General features: G+C 41.1%; 1 protein-coding gene across 17 annotated transcripts in view; it reads left to right on the top strand.

The window, feature by feature from the left end:
- Positions 1 to 13,533, top strand: part of Aoah (acyloxyacyl hydrolase) — a 241,350-nt gene that overhangs the window by 83,064 nt on the left and 144,753 nt on the right. For 14 of the 17 annotated variants that reach the window (XR_005495324.2, XR_005495320.2, XR_005495322.2 and 11 more), the window contains one exon: positions 12,055 to 12,114. The exons of the other annotated variants lie outside the window; for them this stretch is intronic. Coding sequence is in view for 7 of the 14 variants with exons in the window: in NM_001191940.2 (NP_001178869.1) it covers positions 12,055 to 12,114 (60 nt within the window). In the remaining 7 variants the exon portion in view is untranslated. Of the gene's footprint in view, positions 1 to 12,054; positions 12,115 to 13,533 lie in introns of those variants that run through there. 17 annotated transcript variants of the gene reach the window in all.

Raw genomic sequence — 13,533 nt, 5'->3', positions numbered from 1 at the left:
ACCCAATACACTATTTTTTTCAGGATTTGTTTATTACTTAGTTTTGAAATTATAATTTAATTACATTTTTCCTTCCCTTTCCTCTCTGTGAACCCTCTCAGATGTCTTTCCTTCTTCCTTTTCAGATGTATGACCTATTTTTCACTAATTATTATTCATACATGTATATGTTAGTATGTACATATATATTCCTAGATATAACCTGGTCAGTCTGTAAAATGTTACTTGTATGTATTTCAAGGCTGACCATTTGACACTGTTATTTATGCTTTTCCCTGAAAAAGTCTACTTCTCCAGATCCTAGTTTTCCTTAGTTATTTATATTTCTATTATATTATAGTTCTTGAGACCTCATGGACTTTTCTCCATCCAGTTTGGCATGATCAATGGTGGCATCCTTGTTCAGATCCCTTTGGAGCAATCATGTTGATGAGATTCTGCAGGAATAGTTTTTGATATTACTAGGAGACACAATTTCCCAGCAAACTTCTTAATCCTCTTCTACAATGTTTCCTAAGCCTTGAGTGTAGGAATGTTTTCTAGATGAATTCATTTTAGGACTGGGATCTACAACTGCATTTTGATTGGTTTCATTTTTTTAGTGATCTTTTTTCTTTCTTTCTTTCCTTCTCTCTTTCTTTTTTGAAAAAACCGTTTCCTTGATGAGGGGTGGAGATTATACTTTCTGTGGACATAAAGACAAATGTTTTCAGATTGTTGTTAAGGATTATGTGCATTTAGTAAATTAGTGATTGTAGATTCTCCTCCAGAGACCATAATTTCACAAGCACTGAGTAATTATCTGTTTCCAGTACCAATCATGGTCTCTCCTCTGCTGAGTGTGTCTTAAGTCCTATTAAAGAACTTTTGGCTACTGCCAATGTCCACATGTCATCACTGAACCCTTGGGGTTATAGTGTTATATTTATCGTTGATGAGGCTCATAGGCAGCATAAGCACGTAGAACTGTTGGTTGTCTCTCTCTTTGGAAGCTTGCATGGGACCTTCTGGTACCATAAAAGTAGCTCTTCAGGGAGGGCCTTTCAGGTCACTTCCAGTCAAGGAGTCTCTGCACTGTTTCTTAATTATATGTTGTCTTCAGCAATAGACATTTTTTAATCTTTATTAACTTGAATATTTCTTATTTACATTTCGATTGTTATTCCCCTTCCCAGTTTCCAGGACAACATCCTGCTAACCCCTCCCCCTCCCCTTCTATATGGATGTTCCCCTCCCGATCCTCCCCCCATTACCACCCTCCTTCCATCAATCACGTTCACTGGAGGTTCAGTCTTCGCAGGACCTAGGGCTTCCCCTTCCACTGGTGCTGTTACTAGGCTATTCATTGCTACCTATGCAGTTGGAGCCCAGGGTCAGTCCATGTATATAGTCTTTGGGTAGTGGCTTAGTCCCTGGAAGCTCTGGTTGCTTGGCATTGTTGTTCATATGAGGTCTCGAGCTCCTTTGAGCTCTTCAAGTCCTTTCTCTGATTCCTTCAATGGGGTCTCCTTCTCAGTTCAGTGGTTTGGTGCTGGCATTCGCCTATGTATTTGCTGTATTCTGGCTGTGTCTCTCAGGAGAGATCTACATCCGGTTCCTGTCGGCCTGCACTTCTATGCTTCATCCATCTTATCTAGATTGGTGGGTGTATATGTATGGGCCACATGTGGGGCAGGCTCTGAATGGGTGTTCCTTCTGCCTCTGTTCTAAACTTTGCCTCCCTATTCCCTGCCAAGGATATTCTTGTTCCCCTTTTAAAGAAGGAGTGAAGCATTCGCATTTTGGTCATCCTTCTTGAGTTTCATGTGTTCTGTGCATCTAGGGTAATTCGAGCATTTGGGCTAATATCCACTTATCAATGAGTGCATACCATGTGTGTTTTTCTGTGATTGGGTTACCTCACTCAGGATGATATTTTCCAGTTCCATCCATTTGCCTATGAATTTCATAAAGTCATTGTTTTTGTTTTTGTTTTTTTTACTTTTTTTTTTTACTTTTTTTTTATTAACTTGAGTATTTCTAATATACATTTCGAGTGTTATTCCCTTTCCCGGTTTCTGGGCAAACATCCCCCTCCCCCCTCCCCTTCCTTATGGGTGTTCCCCTCCCAACCCTCCCCCCATTGCCGCCCTCCCCCCAACAGTCTAGTTCACTGGTGGTTCAGTCTTAGCAGGACCCATGGCTTCCCCTTCCACTGGTGCTCTTACTAGGATATTCATTGCTACCTATGAGGTCAGAGTCCAAGGTCAGTCCATGTATAGTCTTTAGGTAGTGGCTTAGTCCCTGGAAGCTCTGGTTGCTTGGTATTGTTGTACATATGGGGTCTCGAGCCCCTTCAAGCTCTTCCAGTTCTTTCTCTGATTCCTTCAACGGGGGTCTCAGTTCTCTATTCTCAGTTCAGTGGTTTGCTGCAGGCATTCACCTCTGTATTTGCTGTATTCTGGCTGTGTCTCTCAGGAGCGATCTCCATCCGGCTCCTGTCAGCCTGCACTTCTTTGCTTCATCCATCTTGTCTAATTGGGTGGCTGTATATGTATGGGCCACATGTGGGGCAGGCTCTGAAGGTGTTCCTTCAGTCTCTGTTTTAATCTTTGCCTCTCTATTCCCTGCCAAGGGTATTCTTTTTCCCCTTTTAAAGGAGGAGTGAAGCATTCACATTTTGATCATCCGTCTTGAGTTTCATTTGTTCTAGGCATCTAGCGTAATTCAAGCATTTGGGCTAATAGCCACTTATCAATGAGTGCATACCATGTGTGTCTTTCTGTGATTGGATTACCTCACTCAGGATGATATTTTCCAGTTCCATCCATTTGCCTATGAATTTCATAAAGTCATTGTTTTTGATAGCTGAGTAATATTCCATTGTGTAGATGTACCACATTTTCTGTATCCATTCCTCTGTTGAAGGGCATCTGGGTTCTTTCCAGCTTCTGGCTATTATAAATAAGGCTGCAAAGAACATAGTGGAGTATGTGTCTTTGTTATATGTTGGGGCATCTTTTGGGTATATGCCCAAGAGAGGTATAGCTTGGTTCTCAGGTAATTCAATGTCCAATTTTCTGAGGAACCTCCAGACTGATTTCCAGAATGGTTTTACCAGTCTGCAATCCCACCAACAATGGAGGACTGTTCCTCTTTCTCCACATCCTCGCCAGCATCTGCTATCACCTGAGTTCTTGATCTTAGCCATTCTCACTGGTGTGAGGTGAAATCTCAGGGTTGTTTTGATTTGAATTTCCCTTATGACTAAAGATGTTGAACATTTATTCAGGTGTTTCTCAGTCATTCGGCATTCCTCAGCTGTGAATTCTTTGTTTAGCTCTGAACCCCATTTTTAATAGGGTTATTTGTCTCCCTGCAGTCTAACTTCTTAAGTTCTTTGTATATTTTGGATATAAGCCCTCTATCAGTTGTAGGATTAGTAAAGATCTTTTCCCAATCTGTTGGTTGCCGTTTTGTCCTAACAACAGTGTCCTTTGCCTTACAGAAGCTTTGCAGTTTTATGAGATCCCATTTGTTGATTCTTGATCTTAGAGCATAAGCCATTGGTGTTTTGTTCAGGAAATTTTCTCCAGTGCCCATGTGTTTGAGTTGCTTCCCCAGTTTTTCTTCTATTAGTTTGAGTGTATCTGGTTTGATGTGGAGGTCCTTGATCCACTTGAACTAAAGTTTTGTACAGGGTGATAAGCATAGATAGATATGCATTCTTCTACATACTGACCTCCAGTTGAACCAGCACCATTTGCTGAAAATGCTATCTTTTTTCCATTGGATGGTTTTGGCTCCTTTGTCAAAATCAAGTGACCATAGGTGTGTGGGTTCATTTCTGGGTCTTCAATTCTATTCCACTGGTCTATCTGTCTCTGTCTGTACCAATACCATGCAGTTTTTATCACTATTACTCTGTAATACTGCTTCAGTTCAGGGATAGTGATTCCCCCAGAAGTCCTTTTATTGTTGAGGATAGTTTTAGCTATACTAGGTTTTTTGTTATTCCAGATGAATTTGGAAATTGTTCTGTCTAACTCTGAAGAATTGGATTGTTATTTTGATGGGCATTGCCTTGAATCTGTAGATCGCTTTTGGTAAAATGGCCATTTTTCCTATATTAATCCTGCCAATCCATGAGCATGGGAGATCTTTCCATCTTCTGAGGTCTTCTTCAATTTCTTTCTTCAGAGGCTTGAAGTTCTTATCATACAGACCTTTTATTTGCCTGATTAAAGTCACACCGAGGTATTTTATATTATTTGGGACTATTATGAAGGGTGTCGTTTCCCTAATTTCTTTCTTGGCTTGTTTCTCTTTTGTGTAGAGGAAGGCTACTGATTTATTTGAGTTAATTTTATACCCAGCCACTTTGCTGAAGGTGTTTATCAGGTTTAGTAGTTCTCTGGTGGAACTTTTGGGATCACTTAAATATACTATCATATCATCTGCAAATAGTGATATTCTGACTTCTTTTTTTCCAGTCTATATCCCCATGTGTCCAAATTAACAAAATCAGAAATTAAAAGGGAGACATAACTACAGAATCAGAGGAAATTCAAAAATCATCAGACCCTACTATGAAAGCCTATATTCAACAAAACTTAAAAATCTGCAGGAAATGGACAATTTCCTAGACAGATACCAGGTACTGAAGTTAAATCAGGAACAGATAAACCATTTAAACAACCCCATAACTACTAACAAAATAAAAGAAGTCATTAAAGTTCTCCCAACCAAAAAGAGCCCAGGTTCAGACGGTTTCAGTGCAGAATTCTATCAGACCTTCATAGAAGACCTCATACCAATACTATCCAAACTATTCCACAAAATTGAAACAGGTGGAGCTCTACTGAATTCCTTCTATGAAGCCACAATTACTCTTATACCTAAACCACACAAAGACCCAACAAAGAAAGAGAAATTCAGACCAATTTCCCTTATTAATATTGACGCAAAAATACTCAATAAAATGTTGGCAAACCAAATCCAAGATCACATCAAAATAATCATCCACCATGATCAAGTAGGCTTCATCCCAGGCATGCAGGGATGGTTTAATATACGGAAAATCATCAATGTAATCCATTATATAAAAAAAACTGAAAGAACAAAACCACATGATCATTTCATTAGATGCTGAGAAAGCATTTGACAAAATTCAACATCCCTAATGATAAAAATCCTGGAAAGAATAGGAATTCAAGGCCCATACCTGAACATAGTAAAAGCCATATACAGCAAACCAGTAGCTAACATTAAACTAAATGGAAAGAAACTTGAAGCAATCCCACTAAAATCAGGGACTAGACAAGGCTGCCCACTCTCTCCCTACTTATTCAATATAGTTCTTGAAGTTCTAGCCAGAGCAATCAGACAACAAAAAGAGATCAAGGGGATACAGATTGGAAAAGCAATAGACATTTATCTTCCACCTCTCAGACGTAATGCCATTAGGCTATAAATAACCCTGTAACAACTCAAAAGAGTTGTTCCTGAGCCTTGAGTGTAGGAATGTTTGGTACTGGTGTCTGGTACTGATGTTTTTGTCAAGTGATCTTTGCTCCTGGAGCCCAGATGAAGAAAGTTTATTAAAACTACATATGTATAAATACCAAATTGCATGTATTATAGGTTTTTTAGTCAACAGTTAATAGTATAATTCCTGTGGCCTTCAGATCACTTCTATCAAGATGGGAGGTGAGTAAAAAGGAATAGAAGAATGTCTTTTTTTTTAACTCACAATAGCCAACATCTAACTCAAGAACAAAGACCATTATATAGCTCTAGTATTCATGCTAGCCTTGAACTCATGGAGGTCTGCCTGCCTCTGCCTCCCACATGTTGGGTTACAGGCATAAGACACTTATGCCCTAACATTTCCCACTCTCTATCTATTATGGAGTTGTCCATGTTTCTTTTGTAGCCAAAAGTCTGGATTATTCAACATATTGGACCCTTGTAACATTTCTGGTAACTAAAATACTCAATGACTTTCTACCCACTTTTACCAGTGAAAACAAAGTGTAAGCCTGCTTCTTCCTGAAGCCAACTCACCATTCCTCTTTTCCCAGTAGAAACATTCTTTCTGGTTTCCTTTACTTTCCTCATTGTCACACACTACAGTGTATGCATTTATGTATGTATGTACGTTTTATTTCCTAATGAAATGTCACAATTCAAATAAATGGGGAGCTAACCATTCCTTTTACACTACCCTCCAACTCCGCACTGCTTATCTTAGTACCTGCTGTGTTGCCTTCGAAGCACTATCCTGCAATGTACAATGTGTTTCCTGTCTCCATTTAGTAATCTTGATCTCAATCAATCATCTTGTGATTTATTTCAACATGTCTTTGTTGTCCTACTACTAATGACATCATGGGAGACCCAAAGTGATAGCTCTGAGCCATCAAAGGTAGGAAACATTAGTTCAGTTCTGGGTACCATCCAGAATGACAATTCTAGATGTATCCTTTTGTATCTATGGTTTTTCTACCAAAACCCAGAAACTTAATTGTTGTCATCATTGGTGAGACTGTAGAATAGGAAAACAGCTAATCTAGAGATGATGAGGGATTTGAGTAAGGGCCCATCTTAATCTTCAAGGCCACTGAGAAGCCCTCTCAAGTCCACAGTGTACTAATGTAAACAGTCTGCACTCCCCTGAGTTTTCAAGCATTACACACAACTGTCCTACCCCTGGAAGCAAATGGCAGGTTTATTCATCCATGCACTCCATGCCTAAGCCTTATCTAGGGCCCTCATCTGTGCTATAAATAGTCAAGAGGGGGCTTCTCTGTCCCTGGATGATGTCCAGGGGTAGGGACCACAAACTTCCCTATACTCTTCACTTCGTTGCTGAATAAAATAACTTGTCACTGTTTGGAACTCATGAAGAAACAACTATCAGAGCCATTAGTCACAATAGTCACCCAGAATCTCCAGGAACACTCTCTGTCAAGAGACAGCATGGATACAATAGGGTCCCTGGCCCAGCAGACTTAATCAGAGGTTCTGTCTCCAGGTCACTATAGCACTGAAGCTTGTACCCTATGCCCTCTCTTCACACTCCAAGCTAGGGGTGCCTCTTGAGTTCAAGCCTAGGTCCCTCGTGGGAGGGTCACAGAATCAGCACAGAACTCTCTGGAGATGGGAGCCTTTAATGCAGCACATACTTTGTCATACACAGGGACAACAATAATAAGCAAGTGCTGATGGAGGGTCTTCATTCTTGAAGTTAGCACAGAAAAGAACAAGAAAAAGTGTTACCCCCATAATGACTGTGGTATATTCCTTTGCTTTTCTGTATCTGTAAAATCAGGAACTCCATTTTCTTGTTTAAAATAATAGTGATACTTTTTAAATAGAAAAAATAATAGTATATATTAATTGTACACAGTAATATGTGACTTAAGGGCATTTTAACACAAGTATGTGTCGTGCCCACCTCGGCCAGCAAGGAAGACGCAACACGGTCGGATTCTTCTCAACAGCCTTTATTGCAGGACCACCTTCATTGCTGATACGGGGACCTCGAGCGGCAAAAGCACTCGCCTTATATACACAATAGGCTGAGGCTATGCTAATTGTCCTCCAGGGATTGGCAGAGCATGTATCACCCCACCGTCACCCCTGCTACTTGTCCTCCAAGGATTGGCAGAGCATGAATCGCCTCATTAGCATGGTACTGCCTTGGCCAGACTGATGGCAGGTGCAAAACCCATGCATGTGCAGTACTGCTGTGTCACAGGAGGGCGCCGGATCACCTCATTATCCTACAGCTGCCCTGGCAAGGGGACAAGCCTGTGCATGTGCGATAAGTTGTTTACACAGGTGGGACTGGATGTCGGCGCCATCTTTGCTCCACCGCGCCACTCCCCACAAGTATGGATTGCATGTTGACACATTTGTTTTCCCATGCCCCTGTGTCCTTCCCTTCCCCCCTCCTCACCTTTTATATTCCCCATTGTTCCCCTACGGAGTCTGACTTCTACTGTCTTGTCGTCATGCATGATTTGTGAACCTGCTTAAAATCTAGGAACCACCTGTTAATTTCTAGTTGTATCTATTTTCCTCCAAATAATATAACTTTACTCTTTTATGGCTGAAAACAATCTTATTATTTCTTGATCCAATTCTCTGATGGCTAGGTAGACTGTTTCTATAGCTTAACTGTGGTGACTAGCACTGCAGCAGGTGCTCAAGCATCTCTGTGATGTGTTTGGCTTGGAGTCCTTGGGCCAGGTTACCCAAACTTGTATAGCTGGGTCACACTGAAGGTCTGTTTTGAGTTTTCTGCTAAATTTCTATTCGGAGCTCCAAAGTAGCAGAACTAGCTTGTTTCCCACAGCAGTATAAACAGATTCCTTTTGCACAGATCATTGCCAATGTTTTTTTTTTTTTTTTGGTTCTTTTTTTTCGGAGCTGGGGACCGAACCCAGGGCCTTGCGCTTCCTAGGTAAGCGCTCTACCACTGAGCTAAATCCCCAGCCTGCCAATGTTTTTCTTTTGTTTTCTTAATAACTGTCATTCTGACACCAGTGAGATAGGATATCAATGCAGTTTTAATTTGTATTTCCCCAGTGGTTAAGGATATTAAGCACTGTTAAAAGCCCTTATTGGCCATTTGGTTTTTGTTTTTCATTTTTCTTTTTACCTCCCAATTCATAGTTTTAGCCTATTGGTGACTGGGTAGTTTGTTTTCTTATTAATTGGGTTTCCGAGGACTCTCTGTAGTCTACATATTCTCTGTCAAAAGATTTTCTCACATCCTGCAGGCTATCTCTCAGCCAATGATTTCCTTTGTAATACAGAAGCTTTTCAGTTTTATGCAGAACTATTTATTAGCCTTATTTTTTTAGGCAACTAGACTCCATTCAGATAGCCCTTGCCTGTGTCTGTGTCTTGGAAATTTGACCTACTTTTTCCTCTAACAGTTTAAAACTTTCCACTGTTGCATTGAGACCCATCTGCACTTGAGTTTTGTACAGGATAAGAGATATGCATCATTTAATTCTTCTACATCCATCAGCATGTAAACAATTGTCCCAGAGTCATTTACTGATGAGGCAGTCTTTACTCCATCCATAGTTTTGACACCTTTATTAAAATCAGGTGGTTGTGTCTACAGAGGTTTATATCTGAGACTTCTATTCCATTATGTTTCTGCCAGCACCATCTTATTTTTGTTGCAGAATAACTTGAGATCAGATATGGTGATGCCTCTGGCAGTATTATTTTTGTTTACAGTCATTTTATTATCCAGAGTCTTTTGCATTTCCATATAAATTTTAAGATGGTCTCCTATCTTTGTGGATAATGGCTTTAGGATTTTGATGGAGATGCCACTGAACCTACAGATAGTTTTCTGGCAGTACAGTAACTTTCCAAATATTAAGTATTCCAATCTATGATTATGGGAGGTCTTTCCATCTTCTAACATCTATTGTTTTTCCTTTGGTAGTTTAAAGTTTTCATTATGAAGGTCTTTCACTTCCTTGTGTAGGGGAGAAGCAGAACTAATATAAGACCTGGAAGCCAGCAGGAAGGGCTGTGAAATGTTAGTGACTGCTGGGGATGAGGGCTTCATTTTCTTCAAAGCTGTAGCCACCGATGAGATTCCTTTGCTTCAGTCAATAACTTCCCACCCATGTGCTGTCAAGAGCTTCTAGTTAAACTAAATGGACTTAATCAAAAGAGAGAACATAGAAGAAAAAACACATGACAGAAGGAAGGGCTTTGTTGGGAAGATTCAGCAGAGAAGGGAGGAATGAAAGATGGAAATGGGGGTGAAAGTGACTAAAATTCACTATACAAAAGTATAAAACTATCAAACAACAAGGAACTTTAAAATAAATAACAGGATGTCTCCAGGCTGCTCTGGGCATGTGCCGAGGGCTCTTTTCTGATGCATCTTCCCTTCCTTAGAGGTTGCCAAAGATAGCAATTCTCCCTCCCTTTCCTTTCCTCCCCCTTTCTCCAATTACTCCCCCGCTCTGCTCCCTCTCTCCCTTCCCATCCCTCCTCTTTTCCTCTCTCTCCCTTCCCTCCCCTCTCCTTCCTTCTCCCATCTCTGTTACAGAGAGTACTGTCAACATAAAAGTTTTCCCTTGAATTTTATTACAATATCTTTTGAACACCTGCCATGTGAATGAGGTGCTGTGTTGAGCCCTGTAGATGTTTAAAGATGACTCAGCATGCAGGGGAATCCATCCCAGAGGAAAGCTGGGCATGAGGGAAAAAAATGCTTTCTATGATTCACACGTAGAGAATGAGCTTGAGCCCAACAAGAATTGCTAAAAAAGAAATCAGCATGCAGATCTGGTGTCTATTATCCTGGCCACAACCAGAGTGGATGACTTTAAATAAAGGTATGATTTCCAGGGTCTTCCAGAATTCCTAGAAAAAGTCCAAGGTAATTCAGTAAGGTTAGTTTTAGAGGCCATCCTCTAATCAGTCTTTCTGTCAGAGAGATAATTGTTAATTCTATTGTCCCTGCTGCCCACAGGCAGAAATGAACAGTGGGTATGGCATTGGCACACAGCATAGAGAGGCCTACTCTATGGTACCATCACACTAAAGCCTTGGCCAACCTATCACAAGCAGGTTGGGATGTCCTATGGGCTAGATGGCCAGAGGAATAGCAGAGAACATGCTCAGCACCTTGGTGTTTTAGGGATTTGTTTGTTTGTTTTAATGCACAGTGGTGCTTTAGTTTTCTAAGAAGCGTATCTTTCTGGTTCCAAGACCAAATGAAGAATGTCATCTTTCTTCAAGCCATTCCTGTGCACTCTTAGCTACCCACCAGCCTGTTGCCTTTAACCTAAGGCACATGCTTAGTGTCCTCTGAACTTGAGCCAAAGGAACATGATTTCAGACAGATACCAATGGGGTGGGGTTGGGGGTGGGATTCAGTGTCCACTCATAGAGAATGGATGGAACTGACTTCTTTGAGAAGGTTCACTCTGACTGGGAAGTCATTTCACTCCTCTCCTGCCACCCAACACACAGGCCCACACTGAAGAAAAGGAGCTCATAAGAACAACAGACGAGTTAAACAGTAACTTCCTGAATATCTGTTAAAAAATGACAAGACCCATATATCCCATGAGACTTTGCCCTTGCTATTGCTTCCATCTCAGAAGTCTCCTTCCTTCATATGTGGTCACTGCTTCAAGACAAGGATAGATAACCTTATCAGTGACCAAAAGAGGTGTTTACTCAAGCTGCAGATGGGCACAAGGAAGGGTAAGAAATGGCTTTTTCCAAGGAATGTGTCACTTACTGAGCATGAGATTTTAGAGCTGCCCAGGGGCCGGCCGAGGATGGGAACACTGGGGCTGAGTATCGGATACCAGTCCTGGGAAGCAGTTCTTGCAGCAATCCTTCCCCACATCTCAAGTTGTACCTCTCTGCCTCCTACAAATACAGTGGTCCTTTAGAATTTTTTTCGTAGCCATTTTTATTGACCATGAGTTAATTCTCTATATTTGCAATGTATGTACATTACTTCTAAGGTACAGTTAAATTCTCAAGAAATGGATGGAAGAGAACAGCAAGTATAGAGCCAGGAGAGGAGCAGGTAAATGGAATGTGTTCCCGTGGCATTGGGCGCACCTGCAGTGCTACAAGATTCCACAGGGCTGTTGCTGCCCTGCTGAGGACAGAATTTACAGAGGGACAGAATCACTGAGGCATGTCACTGCACCATGGCTGTCAAGGAGCAGAAGTTCAGGATGAGTGTGTGTCAGTCCTCCTTACTGACCTGGAGCCAGCTTCTTTGCTTTAGTGCATTTGCCTTCTTCTAATGCAGTAGTCACATCTCTTGGGGCTGTTACTACTGCACAAGGTAATGTTTGCAAGATAATTAGCATAGCAAATGGTAGAAAGTCTCAATGAGGGCACCTAGTGAAAAGAAATTGCCTTTCTATAAATTAAGTTATCAAAAATTAGAGGGACGACTCATGTACTGTGTATTTGTAGCCCTTGATTGGGATTTTAGAAAAGATGCAAAAATCACCAGTGAGACAGGACTTACAGTGTGACCTCATTCTGCTTCCATAGGAGGCCTGGAAGTCCTCACTGGAGAAGGCGAGACAAGTCCTCAGGAAGTCCTCTACCATGGTAAGCAATCAGCTGATAGCATGCCAGCCCTTTCCTCGTCCTGCTCGCGTACTCCAAAAGCCAGAGGCTTCTCTGGACAAAGCCCAGGGATACTGTAATTGCTTTGGACCGAAATAGGAGCATGAGCTCATTTCCATTTTTTTCTCTTGTCCCTTCCCCCTGCCTCTGAGTCAGGCAAGATCAGCCCCAGGATTCTGACATTCAGGACTGGCTCCTCTGTAGTAGCTGTCATGCGTTTGGTGGCTTCAAACACTATCAAACACCGTGTCTACCCACTGAATGTCTATCCCTCCCCTGATGTGATGACCAGAGATGTCTCATGACATCACCAAGTTGAAAACCCATGCTTTCTGACAGACCATTATAGTAAAAGTTATGGCATCATCTCTTCCACTCTCTAAAGCACAATAGTATCAGGCAGTGCTTCATTTCACTGAGCCTCAGGTTTCCTGGCTGTGGAATTAGGACAATGATAGTCTCTCCTGTAAAAGGACTAATGGTCTTATATAGTCAAAGCACCTGCTACCTTGCTGAGGACTTCATCCTCAGTACCCAGTACCACCACTGCCATTTGTCCTCTTCGTAATAACTCTTTCTCAACAGACAGAAGAATGCTTAGTAAGAATCAGCCACTTAAGTATTTGACTTAGACTTCTTTTCTAAGAAATTACTGGAATTCTGCCTCAGCAATTACACTTTTAATTCTTGTAAGTGGAGCAAGTCAGTCCCAGTTAAAAGGGATGCAGGAAAGTAGGCTGGCTGCCGAGGCTGGTGACAGCACTCAGCAGCCATGAGAGTGCGAAGGCTTACCTCATCATTCACCATCAGGAAATGTGTCCATGTGTTATTGATTGAGCAGCAGTTAAACAAAGGGGAGGGAAATCACTTATCTCATAGCTGACCAGACTCAGCAAATAAAAATTATAAGATGCTCCAGTTAAATTTAAATAATAATCAGATTTACTCTGTGTGTCATATGAAAGCTTGCAGGGATCCTATGAGTTTTGAAGTATAAGGCTGATCTGAGTTAAATGGTAACACAGAGACATTTCTACGTAATTGATTAATCAATCATGATGTCAGCTTTGCCACTCACTGCCTAATTCACTCACTGAAAAATTAAAGGTTGGTAGTAGCCAGTTCATCTAGTCTGCTTTATATGTAGACTAAGAAGTTGAAACTACAAAATCTCCATGACCAGCACCTTCAGAGATCTGAGCAGAATTGAGAAAAATACAAGTCTGTCTTTTGTTCCTCTCGGTGACGGCTTAAGACTTATTTTAAGGCATTGTTTATTTTACTAGCAAAAACTGCCTTGGCACGAACTCAAAGGCTAATTAGGATTTTACATTTTTAAAATTTCTGTCACTAGTCTTGAAAGCATAATTGGTGAGACAGAAGTCTAATTTTAAAAAGCAA

The sequence above is a fragment of the Rattus norvegicus genome, chromosome 17 (assembly GCF_036323735.1).
Source record: "Rattus norvegicus strain BN/NHsdMcwi chromosome 17, GRCr8, whole genome shotgun sequence".
NCBI lineage: Eukaryota > Metazoa > Chordata > Mammalia > Rodentia > Muridae > Rattus > Rattus norvegicus.
The sequence above is the reverse complement of the archived record's forward strand: the minus strand, read 5'-3'. Positions and strand labels throughout refer to the sequence as shown.